Source organism: Lagopus muta, chromosome 5 (assembly GCF_023343835.1).
Source record: "Lagopus muta isolate bLagMut1 chromosome 5, bLagMut1 primary, whole genome shotgun sequence".
NCBI lineage: Eukaryota > Metazoa > Chordata > Aves > Galliformes > Phasianidae > Lagopus > Lagopus muta.
This window is the reverse complement of record NC_064437.1, coordinates 58,491,151-58,505,827: the sequence shown is the minus strand read 5'-3', so window position 1 is coordinate 58,505,827 and position 14,677 is coordinate 58,491,151. Positions and strand designations below refer to the sequence as shown.

Sequence of the window (14,677 nt, the reverse complement as noted above, 5' to 3'; positions counted from 1 at the left end):
ATGAATATAAACCTTGCTTACTGAGACCAGTGCTGTCTGCGTGCTGGAAAGGGCAAAACTTCAGTTACCATTGGCTTAGGTGAGCATCTTGCACAGTGCAGACAAATGCTTGCCTGTGTAAGCAAGGACAAGTGGCTTGGGTGACTGAATTTTGATCTCATATTATTCAGACTTTTGCTCCTTGGGAATCCGTGTGAGGTAAGTATCATCTGAACAAAGAAACAGGTAACAGGTTTAGCCATCAGAATAAAACATGTTTTCCTTCTCCCTGGTTTATGCTTCACGCCTGTGAAGCTGATACCAAACTACCACAATTATTATGTTTCATGGTTGGATAGCAAGCAATAGGACAAGAGGGAATGGTTTTAAACTGAAAGAGATTTAGATTAGAAGTAAGGAGGGAATTTTTACTCAGAGGCAGTGAGGCCCTGGCAGCACTGCCCAGAACTATGGGTGCCCCATCCCTGAAGGTGCCCGTGGGCAGGGCCAGCACTGTGTGAAGACTTGGTGTCATTTCTATCCAAGTTCCCACCGATGTCACTGTGCTCAGGTGTCACTCAGACCTTCCCCCCCACACACACTGTGCAGCTCCCAATCCCCTGGGGCAGCTCTGCTCTCCTCTGTGCTGTCCTGTCACCCACCAGAGCTGAGCGGATTGCTGACTGCAGGATGCCCAAGGGGAAGGGGAGCTGTTGCAGGGGTTAGAAAGGATGGAGTTAACAAGGCAGGAGAGCACGAGTCTCAGGAGGCAGGATAAACAATAGAAAGGTTTCCTTCCTTTATAAGGAGCTTAATGGAAAATTGTCTGGAAAGATGCACGGTGCCAATGGATTTGCTGCTAATAGTAAAACCAGGAGCCTTCAAAAACCTTAGGAAATAAAAATTCATGACCGAGAAAATAAACCCAAATTAAGAAATACAGACTTGACAGGTGCTTCCTGGGGCTGCGGAGATGAGGGAGGGAGAAGTGGGTTTCTCAAGTGAGGGATAATGACGATGCGGAGCACAGGTAATTTGTTTCCTCTCTCGGAGGTGCCCAGCATGGGGCCTGGCCTGGCTCATCACGCTGTGCCTCCCGCTGCTCCTAAGGGGTGCAGCTCCTGCAAAGAGCGAGCCTCATTTTGGGAGGCTGAAAATTGCTTCTTTCAGATTGCAGCAACATTCCTCGTCTACAGGAGACTTTCAAGTGGATCAGTCCACCTCACTGCTTTCTAGAGGAACAAACACAAGTCATTTAGGAGCCGTTAATTAGCTGGGAGCCTGAGGATGTAAAAAAAGTGTGCTTACTGCATCGCCCCACTGGCGCAGGCTGGTTTCCTGCTGCAGCACTCAATGCTTTGTCCAGTCTGCTTTTAAAATGTGCCGGGTTACCGGCTCCTTGCACTGCTGTTCCAGCAGCATTCATGGTCAGGAAGTGCTCATTGATCACCAGTATCACTTTTCCTCGATGACATTACTTCATTAATTACACGCCGATAAATCAGGATTGGTATTTCCTCCAGCTGTAATGCTTAAGGCTTTCAAATCTTTTTATTGGCAAGTAATGCTCCTCCAACCCTAAGCAGCAATTTCTCTGTGCAGAACACAGTTACTTCTGTTGTCCTTCTCCTAAATCCCTTGCTGTGATTCAACATCTTCTCTTATTTTCCCCAGAACTTCCTCTGGTCTTGTTACATGCCATTACTCAGCACAAAGACACATTTTCATTTGCAATGTCTCTATCTCAAATAGAGACGTTGGAAAGTATGGAAATCTCTCTCCAATCTGGGAAATTGAATACTGTGCACTGGGAAACACAATGCGAATGTCTCATTTTCGCTGTCCCTAACACAACAGATTTCTGAAGCAGCTTATTATTGCCATCTATGGCTCTTTGTGGAGGACTTCACAGCACCAGCAGTGCCTACTGTAACACCTTGCAGGAATTTAACAAAACATCATTCAGAATACATGCAAGAGCAAAATTCAATGGGCCTTCTGCTGAGTGCCACACCAGACTCTTGGAGGCACCTTTTTACCTTTATCAATCTGACTCCAAAGGCAAAACTACCAACAAATCTGAACTTGTAAAATCCAACTTTTCACACTTTCTTGCTTTTCTGGTGTTTCCAAGAAGCTTACAGCACCTGAAGCTTTAATCCACCATATGCTTCACTTGATTCTTAAATTGCTCTTCAATTCCCTTGCTCCTCCTTGATCAGCTGAGGTTCTGTCTCACGGATGCATCAGGGACGTGTGGGTTTAGGCCAACAGGGCTCACACAGCTTGTGACAGATTCACTTCTCCCAGCATTAATCCACTTTAATCCACTGGATCACACTCAGGCTTTGACAGCACCAGTTCTGTTAATATTTAAAGGTTAACAAATTCAGTAGATCCTGTGCAATTTACAGATACACAGAGAGCTTTGACTGAGATTCTGTAAAATGAATGAACTGATGTAAAGGATACCACACAACGGGATATTTTTTCCATAAGATGTGGAGCATTAGAAAAACTTGCATTAGAATGCAAGTGCCATAAACATGCTTCAATAATGAAGTGATTTCATGGATATCAGAGAAAAATATAGGAAGATATAAACTGTGCAGTTTTCTCATACAAATTCCTCCCTGCTTGCGGAACAAACATGTCCCCAGATCTCTAAATACCTCATGCAGGCACAGCAAATAAATGATCTGGGGTGGGAGATGACAATCTCTGAGACCCAAGAGGACGGGGGAAAGATGCTGAGAGCTGTAAAAAAGCTGTCAAATGTACCATCTTGCTGTTGCTCTCCTTGTTAAAGATGCGAGAGCACTTGCAGCTGTTAAATATTGAGAAGGAGAAACAGCTTAACATCCAAGTGTAGCCCTCAAAGGGAATCTTACAGAGCAGTAAGATTTTAAAAAAGATGATGAGAACTTGAGGGGCACCAAAAATCATACTAAGAAGATGCAACTTTAAAATACATAAAAACACGTAACAAAGCCTTCCTCAAAGGCCCCAAAGGAGGAAAAGATGCTTGCTCACATCTGTGACATTTGTACCCAATTCAATGAACCGATGTTGTGACTGAGGCATTCTGCACTCTAATGCAGTAGAAAACAAAGGTCTTGAGCAGCTCCAGTCTTGAAAGATATCAGGGCTCTTGGGAAGAGCAGCCATTCATCAGTGCTCAGGATGACTGCATGCTGGCCATTTCCCCCAGCTTCCAATCTTCATGGGAAAGAGCATGCTACTTCATTCAGCCCCGCACAGCACAGGGTTTATTCCAGCAGATGCTGCAGTGATGGACAAACTCAAAATTAAATTAAATTAAATTAAAACAAAACAAAAAAAATTCAAGATCAAAGACATGGATGTAAAACAAAGATACAAAGATCCAACATTTTCTCAAGGTCATTTAAGGAAAGCTCATTGTGGGTTCTGTAATAATAGAAGCAGCTGCTTCACTGAAATTAATGTATTGACTTCTATTGAGAATATCCCCTTCAATCCTGCATGTGTTTTTTCTAGCACAAAAAGGTGGGTTTTCTCGCAGCTTCTCTTGTAAAACTTAACATTGTATGTCTGGTAATGTGGCTGCTCCAGCATTCCTCACTGGAAATCCCACACCTGTGAAACCGTGGCAACACTGTCAGTAAGTGACCTACACCAAGTTTAATAGAAAAATTTTACTGAATATCCTCTGTTTAATGTAAACAAGGCAGGAGGCAAAACAAAGAGCATACATTTGATATGGTTACACGATTTTACAGGGCACAGAAACTGCTGAGGATCACGGTTTGAAAACCCATGTATGATGCACAATATCAGGTCACCCTCAGACCGAGCACATCACGAAACACTGAGACAGCCAGGTACAAAAACAATGTCACCTGTGAATTCACACAGCAGGTTATGGGAGACATTACCATGCATTCACAAAGCCATTCCATGATTACAGTGCCCTGTAAAACCATGTGCAACAATCTTTACACTAATCGTAGTGTAAGCAAGCTCGGGATTCTGGTTCTCATATTATATATAATCTATGTATATATATACATAGGTGATGTACAACCAGACTCAAGCTGTGTATCAAATCACAGCTTTTATATTGCACAGACAAATACATAGTAAGAACGTTACACAGACAGGATCTGAATACCAGGAATATTACAGTCATATGGGAAAACAACTAAGGACAAACTTGTTCTACTGGAGCTTAGCACATGGCGTATTACAAAACTTTCTCTATCGGAGTCTAAATCAAATACATACTATAAATGGAAAAAAAAAAAGTAAAAATGTGCATATTTACACACGTGCATCAGGGTTAAAAAGTAGTTTGCATTTGCTTTTTGAAATCAAAAGTTATTCTAGTATTTCCTCTCAAGCATTTCAATCTACTGATAATGGCCATAGTTTCAAAGGTGATAAGCACTTGCATTTCCCACTGACATCTGGAGGGTCTGCTTACATTGTCAACTCCAGGCCACGCATTTTCTCAGGTGCCCACCTCTGGGTAATAAATAACCACATACAAACACGGAGAGAAACGAAAAGGGCACCTCCATGACATGCATAGATGGGAAAGGTGAAAAGATGGACCTCAACTAACTAAAAAAGTGCATGAAAAGTGTCACAAAACAAACTTAGATGAGATCCTCCTCTTAAGGAAGATGAAATCACTTTTATAGAAATAAACACCACTGTCTCCATGTCTGGTAATTAAGGGTTTGTAGGCAACTCACAAACCAATAAGGATTGTTTCACTTATGATGGATCCATTTCTTACAAATTTACCAACTGAGTCTCACTGGTTCACAAGAACATCGCTGTTGTTGCTGAAGATTCAGGTATCAGTGAAAACAACATTGATGCCAATGGTTTCATTTAAGATCAGGCAACTCCTGAATGGCTTTACAAATTATCACGTGGCTTGGAAAGCCCTGGCAAGTTTCATTCATAGCTGTATCATCACATCCAGTTTGCACTGAAATAAGGACATCAGAAATATTCTGGAACATACACACAAAAAAATAAATAACAGAAATTTGGAGGAAAAAGTAATTTAGCACAAGCAAAAACCAACAAGGACTGAAACTGAGTGAAGCATCAGCATTTGTGCCCAACAGCTTGACTTTATCCATGCAAGGAACTGTAATTTAGGAAAATTATTGAAATTAAGCTTCACCTAACTCAGGTAGTTTAACTGCTTGTCTGAACTGGGATCTTAATTATAACAAATGTTTGTATTAAAAATCACTGCATAGGCATATGTTCTATAGTGTAAGTCAAGTACATTATATTAACAAGGTTTATTGTATAACTAAAATTATTTGCTACTTTCAAGGCATGTTTCTAAACAACAAAAAATGAGAAAAGTGTCTTTTTATCCTATGATGCTAATGTGACCTGAAAACACTTCATGGCTAAATTCAGGAGAGAAATAATGGGGTAAAGAAGCCAGGTTGGTTCTTCTGTTTTCTTTCCAGGATTTATCTGGCAAAAAAAACCCAGAATCCTTCCAGTTACAGGGACCACTGAACACAGCTTTTATTTGCCAAAATATTTTCCCAGTTCCCCAGTCAGGCTTTCTCCCCAGCTGAACCTGTATGGAAGCTTTTACGGCAGCACCATCTTCACTGCTGAGACAAGAATAAATGTAGCCCGTTAACTGTAACACTTCTAATTAACCTAACTTAAATGGCCTCTCAGCATTGACATTCTATATATATATGTATATTTAAAAAAAAAATATAAAGGGATGGATTCAGAGCAGAATCTGATTCTTGGTAGAGTCATATGAATACAGATGAATTAGTCTGTATTTGCATATAAGAAATCAAATCATAAATGGACATTAACTGTGCAAATAGGATACTAGGAAAGACAAAGAAAGAAATACAATGTAAACACAAGGAGCTGAACTCTTACCTTGCCTGCCTATGCTGTTACAGGAGGAGAAAGAGGTGCTGCACACCTGCATGGATAACAGGACAGCTCTCTCACCCATACCAGTGTGTGTGCCTGACAGGGTAAGGCTCAGCCTCTCAGATCTCTGCTGGTGCCTATGTAGCAGTGAGTCCCAAATTCTGCCTGAGGAGCCAGCTGCCATTGCACTGGAGAAACAGCAGCAAAGCTCCCTGAAGTCTGAGCAATGCAAATGGGCTGAGAGCACTCATACTGAAAAAAATTCACTGAGATACAGTTCTGTACCCCAGCACTACGCAAAACAGGCACAAATTTTGGTCCTACAAAAGGTATCAACACTTTAACTGAATTGGTATTTGTCAATCTTTTGCTGGGCATTACTGCTAGGGTTAGATAAGCAATAAAAACACTTCCAAAATTACAGAACATATATATTGCCAATTTTCAAGGCACAAAAGATTGTTAAACCAATTCAAGTTAAGCAGCAATTAAAAAGAAATTAAAAATACTGTTTCAGCAACAACAACTAATGACCTATAGTTAACTTTCCTGTAAAGGTGACAAGAGCCAAGCAAATGGAGTTCACATGCAAAAACCTAAAGTAAATCTCGTTACACAGATAACCTGAAGAGCAATCACTTGGAAAGACAAAGACAAATATGATATAAACATGTAATTCAGATATCTGTTATGGATGTGATTCTGAATCTGGGTTAGTTCACTAGTATGGGTTTCATACTAACGTATCCCCTGTAGTAATCCACAGGAGAATCAAGCTGAGAGTTGTCTTTAAGATTCATCATAAAAAAAAGAAAACCCTCATGAATATATCTCACTGTATAGGAATTAGTGGATTCTTTGAACTTATCTTCATTTTTAATTTCAACTATCATTTTGATTACATTACAACTGCAGGTGTGATTTCCTTTCACATATCCACTTGAGAAGAAAAAGAATCAGGACTTAAGAAGGTTTTAAAATTAATTTGCTGTTTAGAAGTAATATGGTCACAAAAAACGAATTGGTGCACGTGAGCCCCACAGCATGTATAGACCAAACTCCCTGAACACTGTCATCATAACAGAAAAATAACCAAGGTCTGATGTCTGTGGTTCTTCATGCAGCTTTTGCAGCTCTTCACACAGTGGCTAGAAATGCTGTGTGTTGGTTTCTCCCAAAATGCCTTTAATCATATCCTAGGTCTGTTTCAATCCATCTCCCTTGTAATGCGGTGAATGCCAACAACTGGTGAAAGTAATCTAACTTCCAATTCTGCCAAAAGCCAACAGGCACTTTGCCAGGAGACACCACCTCTTCTCATCTGGGTGTTGTCAGTAGTCTTTTGGACTGAAATAGACTAGGTGATCTTACAGCCTGGCCACTCATCAAGGCTGCTTACGGCGTAGACGAGGCATGATACTTCACAAATGCAATCGCTGCCAGCTCTTTGCAGAATTCTTCCAGCACAATCACACCCTCTAGTAATGTCATGTGGTCAATGCTGAGAGAGAGAGAGGGGGGAAAAGAGCAGAGAGTCAGGACTGGCATACACAAAACCCAGCAGTGGGTCCTGGAGAACACACAGTGCGTTTACTCACACAGGCCCTTCAGGCTCCAAGCCCAGCAGGCGTTTTCTGACCAGCAGAAGTTTGGGAGTGAAATCTGGGATGCGCTGGATTCTAACCATGAGGTCTCCAACCACCTGCAAGGTGCAACACCATCAACACACAAAGTAACACCTCTCTGTGACAATCTTCAGTGCCTGGCACATTGGAGCCACTTCAGAATCATCACAGAGTCGCAAAGTAATACTCAGAATAGCTGATCTGTGTCAGAAAGGGTGAGTGGTCATAGACACTGATGACAGTAGCAGTGCCAAGGATGTGGGTGCAGAATGTAGAGATAAAACAGGACAAACTCTGAAGCCTTACTTGCTACTGCCATAAATTATATTACTCACTTATTTTAATTATGTCAGTGATTAATTTGTCTTGGTAAAGTAATTGATGCAAGCAATTGACCAGTAAATTCATGAGTTTAGGGAAAGAACAAGGGGAGAATAAAGACTACATTTTAAATGGGGAGGGCTGTTGGGAAAAGGGGAGCTAAGCCCACTGTTAGTATTGGCAGGCATCATTAATAGGCTCTTGACCAGCTTAATAACAGCTGGTGCGGGGGGTAGCTGAGGAATCTCTGACTGAGACGACTGCAGTGTGACAGGCACACAGCCAGCTCTTGTAGGATGAAGGTCTGGCAGGAAGAGACAAAATCAGAGGGAAAGGAAAGGGATTTCCAATAAATCTAGCACTTCATGGCTGACTGGAATCCAGAAAAGGGTCACAGACTGGACTGCCAAGAACAGCCTTCAGCAGAAAAAACAGATGAGCACAGATATTCACTCAGGCACAGGTGTTCACGACTGTCTTCTGTTTGTGCATGAATCAAAGCCATCTCTTTCCTATCCAAGCGTAAACCTCTATTTTGTTCTTACAGCACCACCTGATACGGCCTGCAAGTGACAACAATGTCACCTGGTCCAATTTAAAGCAGCATCTTTGCCAAAAGGGATATTTTACATTACGCTGAAACCAAGCAAACAAACAAATCTGAAGACACATAGAATCAGAATGAATGCTGAGAAATAGATTTTTCAATATTTTTGGCCGAAAATATGGAATTCTGATTTCCAAAGCAAGAGCGTAAGTATTTATTTTCAGTAAGAAGCCATTTGCCAACCTAAACTATCCAGCTCTAAATATTCATTACAAAGTTACTAAATATATCACTGCTGTTTAGCTGTATGTAAACATTGTCTGTGTGTTTACTCACCCTGACAATGACGGAGAAAAGAGACCTGCAGCCAGAGGCCAGGTTTATGTAAGGATCCAAAAGGTATTCATGTATATGAGGATGGGGAAACAAGGAGAGTTTGGACAACACTGAAGTAACCTGTAAATTTACATCATAGGGCTGCAAAAAATAACAAAACAAAAGAGGAAAACAGTGTTTCGTTATTTTCATGCTTAGCTCTTCTCACCCAGCAAGTGCTTATTGAACTACTAGAACCTTACATACAGAGCTAGAAATATACAAAGATAAAAAGCTAGATTAGAAGAAGACAGGCCCAAACCCTGTCCCACAACAGGAGTGAAGGGGATATGATAGTCAGGCATTAGATATTAACTGCATAACATCTCCAACCACATGAAGCTTTTGCACACTTAATGTTTCTTGTAGGATAATAAGTCCTCTTCTTATAAAATCACTCTTCATCTCAGCTGCTAAACAAAGAACCAGATTAAACATCTTGCTTCTAGACGACTGCAAACTACACAAGCTCAGGAAATTGAGAGTGATAAATCCCCGTTTACAGCTAACATTCCATTTTTCCTGGAAAGAACCATGGCAGAGGCCTGTTCATCTTGTAGCAACATGCTGCTGGAGATGAGACATTGCTGGGCTGGGAAGGCACCATGAAATTCTAAGCTTTTTTCTCCATCTCCTCTCTCCACATTAATCAAATGGAAGAGGCAACACTGTCAGATGCTGGAAAATGCCGATTAGTCAGAAGGGCTTTCTACTAAAAAAAGCAGGAGCTATGTTGGAGGTGTTTCACCAGCTTAGGAAGAAACTTGTTTCTACAAAAGAAAGTACTTCCACCACAGCTTCCTCATGTTCCAAGAACTCTATTTTTGCCTTGGGTTTTTTCATCGCAGTGAAAATAAGCTTACAATTTAATGCAGCCCAAGATTTCCAAACTAGTCAAATTTTCTCTCATTGAGTGCTGGAAGAGACAATGATGGCAAGAGTTGGACAGAAATTCCCCTGCTACAGGCCTATGCCAATCTGAAAACCTTACAAATGCCTGGATGGTTTAACTTAATCTATTTGATTCTACCCGAAATAGATTATGGGCCCTCATTCAATCATTTAGCTGCCAGAAATATATTGGCATTAACATGCTCAATGGTTATGATCACATCTGAAAGAGGATGTGTGTTCACAACCTCAAATTATCACCTTTACGTTCTGAAGTTAGCATCCCTGTGCGACCTACTGTAGGGAACCTGCTTTGGCAGGGGGGTTGGACTCGATGATCTCTGGAGGTCCCTTCCAACCCCTACAATTCTGTGATTCTGTGATCCCACTGAAGAACTGGAGGTTTCTTACCCGTTCCAGAATAAGATTTGGAAGAGTTCAGTTTAAGACAGATATACTTATGTTTACTGCATGCCTGAACTCCCATTAGCCTATTCAACAGAGATTTGACACTTGATATAACTGCTTACAAACATTTCATGCCACCTCAGAAGCACAGGTGTATCCAGTCAATCTCTCTGACAGTTCCACAGAGGTGGATCCTGAAAGATCTGTGTTGTAACTGCAAATTTCAGGGAGTATCTTGGGTGTCACAAAAATGGCAACAGACAGTTGAAGGCTACTGAGTCAACCTGCCAGTCAAATAAGCTGAGATGGTGATTCACTTTGCACTGAAAGACACCTACTGGTTTTTCAGTTTAACAGCTCCCAAGACTACAGGGGCTGCTCTGACAGAATTTCCCCTTACTAGATGTGGACGCTTAACTAACATTTGGTACCTTAATCCTGAACTTGCTACTACCTCCTGTGGCACTGCAAAGGGAGCTGTCACAGAATCATAGAATGGTCTGGGTTGAAAAGGACCACAATGATCATCTGGTTTCAACCCCCTGCTATGTGCAGGGTCACCAACCAGCAGACCAGGCTGCCCAGAGCCACATCCAGCCTGGCACTGAATACCTCCAGGGATGGGGCATCCACAACCTCCTTGGGCAACCTGTCTTACAGATCTTTTGAAGTGAACACATTTATTTCTCCCAGTCATTGGTAGTCATTTCCATACTCGAAATTCCAGCTACAGCTTTTTAACAAATGAAGTTTTCGGACCCTGGGCCAGGGATGTTCTTCGTAACAGGAATTTCTACCTTTTGAGTTATTGTGGAAGATAAAAGCTACTCTGCAGATGCAGACACAAATTTCTTCCATAAATCCATTCCACTGCCTGTAAAACTGAACTGCTGGAGAAGGTCTTTCAGTTGTGAGTCAGTCAATTCATTAGGAGGCTTTGAAGCCATGAGATTTATCTGGTGTTCACACAAAGAAAAGGAAACAAAGTAGTAACACGTGCTGCATTGTTCAGAGAGATTGCTGTTGTGATTTAAACTAATTGAGAGCATTAAGGAAAGCTGAGCTTTTATTTCTGTCCATATGTCAGCAGACTCAGTCAGACAGCCTAAACATCTTCTCTATAATCGTAGAGGCAAAAACCAGCAAGATTTGGAGTTCAGGAAATTCTTTCAAAATTCTCAGGAAACAGTTCCATAGAAATTCAATGTTTACCATTAACAGGAGGAAACAGGCTGTGCCTCGCAGATGAGGTACTAGATTTGAACAGCCTTGAAACAAATTACTTCACTTTGGTGCCTCAGCTGTCCTCTGTCAGGAAACTTGGTTAATAATACTGACCTCCTCTGTGAAGCCTTGTGGTGGCTGCTGATAAAAACTGATAAACACACAAGAACTACCTAAAGCAGTACGATGAAGAAAAAATGACATCAAATACAATCTGTAAGTAGTACTGTATGATCCCTAACTAAAGGCTCTTTCACATTTTTTACATTGTCTGGACATATATATGATCAAAATGTTACTGATACACTAACTTTCCACAGTGCTCTATGTGATTTATGCATTTCACTATGAATAACCCCAAGGAATTTCTTTCTTTTTTTTTTTTTTTTTGGCCTTTTTTTTTTCTTATTTTATTTTTTTCTTTTTAAGGCAAGCTTCTGGTACGATATAGGAAGAATTTATCCCTGCTGTTTAATTCAGGCAGATCATTTTACTTCTTCTGGAGTCCAGCATTTTTGACACTGCAGATCCTAACACCTTGCTTGACTAGCTCAAAATTTGTGTCATGCTGACAGGCAGTTTATCAAAATGGGTGCTGTGCTTCCATGCCAGATGCTATTTTTATTGCAGTTGCATGTATCTGACAGATGCAATAGCTTTTCTTAAGGGATGCAATTCACTTCATTTACTTTTTATAATGTATGGATCGTTGTGCAGGCAAGGTTTTCATATCCACAAGGCTTCTTGTTCCTGAAAGCTGATGATGACCAGATCTCTTCACGACTTCAATCTATAACCATTTCAAATACTAAAAAGCACAGTACAAGTCTACTAGAATCAAAACACAACACAGCACCAGAAGTGTTTGGCTTTCTTTTCTGACTTGTGAATGATACACGTTGGTACTCTCAAACATCCTTCTCCTCTACACATTCACAGAGCTGACCTACTCTGACCTACAGAGAGACAACTGCTGGCTTCCTGCCGTCTTGCCTGCGCATTTATTTGTATGTCTAAATGACTCTTGTCCTGTCTGTAAGCTGGAAATTTGCCACTATCACAACTAACAGTCATTCTGTAGATAGCTGCATGTGCAAAACTGAACAGAATTGTGCAAACCTCCAAAAAATTGGTACTACTGCATCTACTCCAGCTGGTGTTACAGGGAGGGTAATCTAGACCCTCAGGGATCGTTTTCACTAGCAAAGAAAGTTATCTTCCTCATTGAAAATAAAAACGTTGACTTGACTAATTGAAGTCCAGAATTCAGTAAGGCAAAGAAACATGAAGCGACCTCCTTTTCACCTCCCTGAGCCTTCACTTTGCTTCTGCTCAGAAAGATGAGGTCATGCAGGCTGGCTAGATGCAGAAAGAAACACAGAGCAGGAAAATTCACTTTCTTTAAACTCCTTTATACTAATTTGGATCTGACATGTCTTTTTCAGGACAAGGATCCTGTCAGATCATATTTCATTTGTTTGCCCTTGGCAGCTATTCAGTTATTATTTCAATATAACGAAAGAGGAAAAAAAGAACAAAACCAAAACTGTAAAGTGCAGATGGAAAAGGATACCTTCTAGAAATTTTCCACGGAATGGTAACAGTTTTTCCTAACTATAGGAAAACATTACGAGTGATACAGCATCTCATCTTACACAATGACTGAAATTCAAATAGGGCAGAAAGGAGATATAAAGCATTTTATTTGCTGAAAAAATGTACATGCTTTCTGAATGCATACACTAGAAAATGAAAACTGAACCAGAGATGTTAATACTTGTGAGTTTCTAAGATACTGTCTAAGCCTCTTCCATTACCATTAGGACATTCTTGTCTTACTCATCAATTTAAATGGCATTTCAATCATAACACTGGTCAAGAAAACATCTAGTACACAAAAAGGTGCCTAGTGACAATAATACCATGCTTAATATAGAAGAAGCTTTTGTTTTGGTTTTCAGGAGAGAATACACATCTCTGTAACATCCTGCAATCTACCTGCAACATGGATATGGGATTTTATATAATTTCATGTTGTAACAGACCACTGAATTATGGGAATCCACTTGACTTTATGGAGACTAAGCCATTTAGTAGTGATGAAAGCAACAAAAATGGAATTTATAACCTGCTTTTTCTTACCTGATCGAGAATCCTGCCCATTCTGTCAAAGAGGACTTTTAAGAAGTGGCCTTCAAAAAAGGACGCTTCTAAATTGCACTTTTCCAAAGACCTGGGAGATCCAGGCCACTCCCACCGTAAGCAGATGAGACAGTAATCCCGGAACTAGGAAAAAGCAGTGAGGAAAACACTCAAAACCTCTATGGAAATTGTTTCATTTCCTTATAACAGTATCTAAGCCTTAAAACCATAATCTGTAGTTACTCGAGAAATCTAAATCCAAAAAGAATATTCATTCTAAAACAAACATTATCAGTTTTTATACAGGCACTTCATTTGCTTCTTGACATTCATGCTGCCAGGTTAGTTTCAGAAACAAAAAGCTAGAGCTTCCCAAAATCATCTGAGACCAAACAACATAAGGCTGCAAATACACATTTTGATTATTATGCACAGCTTAATAATCTGTGTTTGATTATTATGCACAGCTTATCTCAACGTCCAACCCAGACCGCTCGCCAGTTCCCAGGACAGGGAAGGCACGTGGATGTGCAGGTGATACAAACTCAACGTACTGCAGGGCTTTCTCTTCTCTCTGTTTCCTACCACCCACAGCAGTCTTTCCCAGTTGCCTATCGGCTTCTGCCTCTGATTTGCTGGGAGCTGCCTGGTGTCTCACTCTCTTGGAATTATACCTTGAAAGGAGCACCAAATATGAACCAAATTAAGGAAAGCAGGAATAAACAGTAGCAAAAGTGAGGCAAAACAGACTTCACTGCGTGCAGCTTACATACTTGCACAGGCCTCCAGGAATAGACGTAGGGAAGCAGAAAGGCTATTCGGATGTAGTAACAGCAATAGGCAGTGCTATTCTTAGGGGAGAAATATTTTAAGAGTAGCCATATCACTGTCAGGAAGTGACAGAAACCAATTCTTTTCTCTAATAACTCCCAGAATACTCTTTTTCCCAAGGCAAAAAAGAAGTACAAGGATGATATGTATTTTCTGGCATCTAAGAATAGAACATAGGGGAATTCTACCTCAACCTTTCTTTCCTTGTTCTCTATTTTCTATTCCCTTTCTTTTCAGTAGACACTACAGATAAAACAATACAATAAATACAGAAATCCAAGCTTCTCATCCTAAACTGCTGATATCACAATTCAGAGACCATGGAGTTTTTAAACAACCTACAAAATACAGCCCTCAGTTACTTTCCTGCACACAACTTTTTCTATTATACAAGAGTCACGGGGCTTCAGTA

General features: G+C 40.6%; 1 protein-coding gene across 2 annotated transcripts in view; it reads right to left on the bottom strand.

Annotated features, from left to right (window-relative positions):
* Positions 1-3,623: 3,623 nt before the first annotated feature.
* Positions 3,624-14,677, bottom strand: part of FHIP2A (FHF complex subunit HOOK interacting protein 2A) — a 33,134-nt gene continuing 22,080 nt past the window's right edge. For both annotated transcript variants that reach the window (XM_048945706.1, XM_048945707.1), the window contains 4 exons: positions 13,435-13,578; positions 8,731-8,871; positions 7,500-7,603; positions 3,624-7,402 (listed from right to left, as the gene is read on the bottom strand). In XM_048945706.1, coding sequence (XP_048801663.1) covers positions 7,297-7,402; positions 7,500-7,603; positions 8,731-8,871; positions 13,435-13,578 — 495 coding nt within the window. In that variant the 3' untranslated portion in view covers positions 3,624-7,296. The remainder of the gene's footprint in view (positions 7,403-7,499; positions 7,604-8,730; positions 8,872-13,434; positions 13,579-14,677) is intronic.